At 40.8% G+C, this 7438-nt stretch overlaps 1 protein-coding gene across 1 annotated transcript; it reads right to left on the bottom strand.

The window, feature by feature from the left end:
* Positions 1 to 3614: 3614 nt before the first annotated feature.
* LOC123106668 (uncharacterized) lies at positions 3615 to 6400 on the bottom strand. The gene is made up of 4 exons (XM_044528762.1): positions 6116 to 6400; positions 5367 to 5570; positions 4971 to 5203; positions 3615 to 4345 (listed from the first exon to the last, which is right to left on the bottom strand). Exons 1-4 carry the CDS (start codon positions 6270 to 6272, stop codon positions 3815 to 3817), a joined length of 1125 nt encoding a protein of 374 aa, XP_044384697.1. The 5' UTR covers positions 6273 to 6400; the 3' UTR covers positions 3615 to 3814.
* Between the last annotated feature and the right edge of the window lie 1038 nt (positions 6401 to 7438).

The following is a 7438-nucleotide window of genomic DNA, read 5'->3' as shown; positions in this document are numbered from 1 at the left end:
GCTTAAGAGTGACCATATGTTGTTGCTTAATTAGGATATCCACAGCAGAGCGAGGATGCAGATTCGATCTTGTCTTTTTTACCAGCAGTTTTGGAGTACCTTGAGAATTTTTGGCTGCCACTTTTTCGTCTTGAGGTTTTTAGTTTGCGACTTTACGTGTACCTTGCTGCATCTAAGTGATCTTTTGTGCTGATCAGATTGCTGCAACTTGCGCTCAATCTTGTACCAAGTTTTTGACAGCAGCAGCAATTTTTTTGCAGCAATTTTTACCAAGTTTGAAGACTAAGGTGGTGTCTTACTCGATCCTACTGCAGGCCGGCTCTTCGAGAACAGTTCGCCCCAGAACAGGTAGGAAATTATAATGTCATTTATTTTTGTTTTGGTTCAACCGGAACCACTTCATGAAAACAAAACGGCAAACTTTCTCTGAGCAGTGACATTTAGCTTTCTTGCACCCATTTAGTTTTCGAAAGTAGCAGTACAGCAGATTTTTTTACAACACTTTTTACCAAGTTTGAATACTAATCAAGGTGGTGTACTGCTACTGCAGGCCGGCTCTACAAAAACAGATCAACGCCACCACAGGTACGGAATTATACTGTCATTTATCTTTTGTTTTGGTTTAACTGAAATGACTTCACGAAAATGAAATGGAACAAATTTTCTGTGACAACATTCAGTAACGGTTACCTTACATCCTATTCTCTTTATGTCTGTACAGAAATTATGTTTGTTTTTTCGAGCACATGTATGTTAAACTGATAATGGGCTTATAGGCCATCCCTTTGATCATCCATTGTAGTAATTTCGTTAACTAAAAATGTGCCTAGCTAGCCACTTATTCCCAGTTCCCCACTAGGACAGAAATGAACATGTGCATGTAAATCATTAGGAAACTGCTGCTACTATTCTCTGCAGCTAAAAATCGATGAGCTGCAATCAGTTCTGCGAACATCTTAGTCAGAGGAACTCTCAATTTTCTTCTGCTGCTAGCTTGTTTAGCTGACTGAGATCGGTGTTATATGCTACTTTTTTAACTTGTGAATTATATGCGTCTCTTGATACATGTATGTATTGCTTTCGGGGGTGATTTCTGCTACTGTGTACTGCAGTTGGTCTGTTCTTGTCCTGGCCTACATGTGATCTCTCAAGCTACTGCTGCTAACTAATTAACTGATTCATTGCATATTGCTTCTTTTGATAAGAAATGTTTGTTCAACTTGTATGCTCACAGAGTGCATATTTCGATAACTTACATTTTCAACATTGTTGGCTGAAATTAGTATAATTTCCCTTATGTATATGATGTTGGAATTCTTGTGGGTGTCCATATACAAGAAAATTATTACTATCTTTCAGTATGCTCGTATTCATCTTCTTAAGTAGCCAAGTTCTTTAGGATTATCAATCCTCTTATTTATGACTATATGCTCACTGTATGTTCCTTCTTCACAAGTGAGATGTCTCTTGTAACTAAATTTTGTGGGAGCATACTTGCAGGCCTAGTGTATTCTATAGTGAAATGGTTAAGTTTGCCACTGAAGTGTTAGGAATGAACATTATGATGCTTGAAACTGTGTATTCAGAATTTCAGAGATATTTACTTTTGTTGTGGTGTGAGTTAATTCCAACTTTTAAGAAGGACAGGCGCAGCTACTTTTTTTTTCTGTAGTATATGGTTTTTATTACTTCATATAACAAGTTTATGGTCCATGGAAAAATCACTACAAAAATATCTTCAACATGTCCAGAGGGAGTTTTGTATAAAATCAACTTTCTAAGTTCAACCTAAACGACTACAAGAAAACAAATGGGTGAATTTTCTGTGACTTGTAAGATTTACAAGCTTTCTTACGTCCTTTTTCGGTTTGTATAGTGTATGAGAAATTTTCTGTACTTTTATTAGCACATATGGTTGTTTCAATATATGATAAACTGAATATGACATTTACGGTTATATTTTATCATTATATTGATATTTATTGCTAGCCACTTGATGTGATCTTGCTTGAAAAGATTGCATATTATGATCTATCATGAGTGAAATTTAAACATATTTTCTCCTTGTGGGTGCAGCTATAACATCGGCAGTTCAAAGATAAGGCGCAATGGCAGGGAACAGAGGAAAAGGGATAGTTGAAGAAGCTGCACCCATCCTTGACGTAGGTGTTACTAGCTACCTCTACTGAAATATGCATGCCTTCTTATCATAAGCACTCCGTCTTAGTACAAAAATGTGTGTAGATATTAAGAGACAATATTCCCCATGGCTGCCTTCATTAGTTTTTGATGATAATCAAATGTGCATGGTGCACCATATGAAAAACACAATATCTTCTGTATAGATGTAATTATTCTAAATCATGTTTCATTGTGTATACAGAATATCCCTTCTCCGGTTGCCACCTTTAAGATGGGAAACATACACAAGTTCTCTCAGAACTATGAGAAGTGTGTGAAGGATATTAGAGCTGCTATGGATACCACCGATGTGAAGTTTACAATCGTTGATGGTGGAAAGGACACAACTGTTCCTGTCACTCCGGGCGAAGATAACACAAGCCGTGGGGTATATGTGATTAAAATCACAGACAGCCAGTACAACCTCTCTCTGGTGGCTACTAAATACCAGGCTTGGTTCAGGGGGATTGTTACTAACAATGGAGGCAGATATGAGATTGACAAGATGCCAACCAAGATGATGAAGGGCTCTACATCACTTCATACCGATGGACAGTATCCACATTTGCTGTCTGGTGGAGATAAAGTTGAAGCACTAAAGGTGGGATTTCATCGATTGCTCCATGCCTTCCCTGCTTTGGCTACTCTTGGGAAGGATGAGAACAAAAAGGTCACATCCGAGCATAAGGAGGCTTTGGCGTGCTAATAGTCATGTTCTTCGAAGGGCCACGTTTCCCTGATGTGGAAAATTTGGTGAAGCACCTACTGACCCGTATGGAGGACGGTGTGGTTGGGGAATCGAATGGAAAACTGATAACTAACTGGTGTGATACCAGCGAAAATTTTTACGATGCAACTAAGAATGATAGAAGAATTGTCATCTCACATGAGACCTCGGAGGTGACGAAGAAGGTTAAAAATGGTTTCCGAATCTTGTGCCGGACAATGTGGGATAAATCCTTGGCTGGACAGGGAGGCACCACAGGAAGCAGCAAAGGCAGAGCCAGCAGCAGCAAAAGCAAGAAGTGAAGAAGCAAAAGCAAGAAATAAGAACTGAAGGGTTAGTACCTCACTAATCAGTGCGAAATGGACTCTACTGCTAGCACTATTTCCATTACTATGCTTTATTACTTAGTGAAGATTGCAGTGAACCACTCTATGTATTGTCTACTACTCGGTTGATATTCTGTACGATTAATATCCTGCAGTTAGTTTGTGTGTTCACTTGACGTTCTCTTTTGCACAAGCTAACTAAATGCACATGTTATATGTACAAGTTTTGCTTATGTCCGTATTCTTCTTCTTCACATGATGCACAAAATGTTTAAATTTGATGGTACATAAGATAAAATATTGTAAACAGAATAATATAAGATGCAGCGTACATGGCAGATTCTTCCGGTCCTCAGTGTTCCAAGTCATGTAAACTCTTAACAGCCTTCCAGGTAACCTTGACAGAAATTTTTGTGGAATCATGAAGATACACCACTTCATGCACTGTTCCATGATACCCCGAACCAAATCGACCTTCCTACATACAACACGGCAGCTCTTGAGAAAAAACACCATCTTTCGGGGATCCTTCAATACAAAGAATTTTTTTTTGATGAAAAGACGGCCCTAGAGCCGCATTTCATTGATTAATCAGGAGAGGAACAAATACAAAGACTTTAGAGTTAGAGACTAGGTGAAAAGCCTGAAGCTGGCATCCAGAAAAATACAGCGAGATACAAAGAATAAGGTAACTGTATCTCATCACTCCTACGACCGAACTCATTCTGCAACCTGATTCTGTAACTCCAGAAAAGAGGCAGATCACATCTCTGAAGCCACTGGTCTTCGCATAAAGATTCAGATTAAGGCCATCAACAGGAGCACGAAGTATCTCAACATCAACCTTTGCTTGAACTGCATTCCTCAACACCAGAAACTTCATATCCAATCCACACTTCTCCCCGTACAGACGCCGAGTTTCGATGAATGGTCCTGCTTTGTACATGTTCATGAACTCAGTAAACTCGGTACATCCTTCAATCAGAATGTCATCTTTTGGCCCATCTTCTGGCTGGTCATCAGTCCGTACAGAAAGCTTGAATTCAAACAACACACGGCTTCTCATGTGAATACATCGAGCAGGGCTAGTCAGCGATAAATGTGCAATGCCCTACATTAAGGATCAACAAGCACTACATCGTATAAATAGTTCATACTCATTAGTTACTAGGAATTGATGGCATATCATCACCACATGTGCATGAATAGTATAAAGACAAGTGTTCTGTTTAATAGTGATTATCTGACTTTGAAAGTTGCCCGGTGAATGAAAGATAAGTTTGAGCTTGCACATTAAAGAAGAGTTTGAATGATGCCCAAAAATACAGATTATTAATATCCTGTGTCATTGATTAACATGTGTTGTGTGCTACGGTTCGGGAGAGGCTCTTGCCCCTGGGGCCAGATAGAAAAAATAATCCTCCAATACTTGCTTGCTTTACTCCTCATAGAGGGTCCTCTTTGTATAGAGGTCCTACAATACAATATAGGTAACAAATCATAGATCATGTCTCTTAACTGGCTGAAGGCCCAAGCTAAAAGATACCTTCCTAATTTAAAATAAAAACTTCGAAACAAAGTGATCACAAGGATCCTCTACCGAACTTGGTGCTGGATGAGCCATGTACTATACGTACAAATAAAACATGCATAGCACAAACTTGCAAGAACACCGACTACATCTGGTGTGATAAAGAGAAGCGTGCAGGTAGAAAGATGCAAGTTTGCAGAACTACCGTATCCCGCTTCACATTTACAGCTTCATAATTGTTAATCCCACGCCTGTACACATAGTTGCGCAAAGGTTCAGCATTCTCACGTACTGCGAAAAAACCAAATATATTGGCACATCTAGGTTGGACGTGGCGATAACCAGCAATTTTGAGATCAATGAACTGCAGCACGCCGCTCGGTACACAATGGCAACCGTGTGAGCAATCAATGGCCCTAACATTGTTGTTCACATTGACTGAGAAAACAATAAAGGAAGCATGTGACATATACAGAGATTTCAAATTAGTAAGAATATGCTCATATGACGTATGGCCACAACTGAAATTAATCAGAGATTTCAAATTAGTAAGAGTATGCCACAATTGAAATTAATCTTTTTTTTATAAAAATATATATACCTTCAGACTCATCATAGAGTTGATATTGGCTACCGAAGAAATGCTTGTGTTTTTCAATAAGGGGATCGTTGAATGTCTGGAAAAGAAACATTGCTGAAGGGCCTCGAAGTTGAATATCAGGATTTTGGAACACATCATCAGATTGCTCATCAAACTCACTACTAACCCTTGGGAAATCATCAACGGTAAAAGGTTGGTATTTCTCTGCATGAAAAAACATTAAAATAATCAAGTCAATAGAACAAAATGAAGGATATTGCTTTTTTCTTCTTCTAGAATACACATGAGCATCGATATATTCATAGAAGAAGGATCTTAAGTTTAGACCAAGTAGAAGCACCAACTATTATTGATATGGGATATAGCATAAGTTGGTTTAAAATCCCTTGATGAATCACTTGAGAAAGCTTATCTGTTAAACCAATTGCAAGCCACATGGTTGTATACATGCATAGGAATCTATGTTTCTCAAGACAAAAATGCCTATATTACAAACATGGTCACCGCGTGTATGATCCGGAAGGAACTGCACTATGGTTCAATTCAAGAAACTTAAACCAGGTTAAGAAAAAAAGTACCAATCTCAACTAATTTAACGTAGTAACTGCTCCGGTGAAATAGCCAGGTAATTTCAAGTCACTTGAAAGTTTCTTGGATCAGGGGCTGATTTACTCGGGAATCAAATTGCATCAGGATACACATGTATTCAGGGATCAAATTGCATCATCAGGATACACATGGAGCCTCACCTAGGTCTTCATCCTCCTCTTCGTCGTCGCTGACAGCCTGATGGTCGTCGTCCTCAATGCTGGCGGTAGACATGGCTGAGTCCACGCCGTCGCTCGGAGGAGTTGAGGGGGAAGGTGGCCTCTTCATTTCCGTCTCCGATTCGTCTCCGCTGTACATCGATGCCGCCGCCGCCAACGAGAGGAAGAGAAAGCAAGGTACGAGTTCGATTGGTGGATCACGTTGTCAGAGACATATGCGCTTTCTTGTCTCGGAAATTCTAACCGGCTGGCGCGGGCCAAGGCCACTTTGGGTGGACTAAGATCCCGTGCCTCGCCAGATCCAGGTCACGCCATGCCTTGCCCCCCTACATCCATCGTCCAAATCAATCCTACGGCGGACAAAATTTCTATTCTAACCTTTTCTGTAAACTTAATCACAACTTGACCTGGTTTTGAAAAGATTTCCGAATCTGACCTTTTTTGGTCACGCCAACATCTTTGACGTCTGGTTTGCATGGCAGACGCCAGGGTGCGTGGCGTTTGGCCCTGGCCCACACTTGCCTGGTTGGCGCTGATGTGGCGATGCGGAGACGCCATCTATCTTGGCGTCTGGGGGAAACGCCATAGCCCTTGGCGTTTGGTCCTATTCCATCACTTAATAAACAAAGAAAAGGCTACATGCACCATTAATGAAGTTGCTTCTATAAAAAATTCTCTTGATTAACTCCCATAATTAATGGCCTGCTTGATAGCCCAGCCCATGCGAGAGCATGTATGGTTACCTCATCCTGATTTGGTATCATGCACGTAAAAAGATAAGGAGAAGAAAATAAAGAGATCTCCCTTGAATTTTAAGGGATTACAGTTACCGTATATGAGATGATCTCTTGACCAAATCATCACTTGTTTTTTTCTTCACGAGAATTTACAAGCTGCTAGAACACACAAACGTAGTCTTCACACATACCCATCTGGCTATGTTTAGCAAAACGAGAGACAATGTAAAAAACATATATCAAAATTCAAGATCCAAACAAAACATATATCTGGATGAGTTCGGAGTCGACGGATCTGGAGATGAAGGATTCGGATCCGCTGCCCGCCATGTCGGAGACGGTCGGAAGGAGCCGGAGACGAGCTTGCGTGGCGGAGCAGAGTGGAGGGGAGGGGAGGGAAGTGGCTAGGTTTTGGTCCGGTGAGCGGATGGGAAGAAATTTATGTGGGGTCGGGTGGGCCAGCGTGAGCCGGGTTTGACGTGGCGGGCGGGCCCGGATGTCTCCATATCTGCCCCATATTTGGCCTGGAGATGAGGGGTGTCGGTCAGTCCGAGCGTTTGAGGGGGCC

Source organism: Triticum aestivum, chromosome 5A, assembly GCF_018294505.1.
Source record: "Triticum aestivum cultivar Chinese Spring chromosome 5A, IWGSC CS RefSeq v2.1, whole genome shotgun sequence".
Classification (NCBI taxonomy): domain Eukaryota; kingdom Viridiplantae; phylum Streptophyta; class Magnoliopsida; order Poales; family Poaceae; genus Triticum; species Triticum aestivum.
This window is presented reverse-complemented; position numbering and strand designations above follow the sequence as displayed.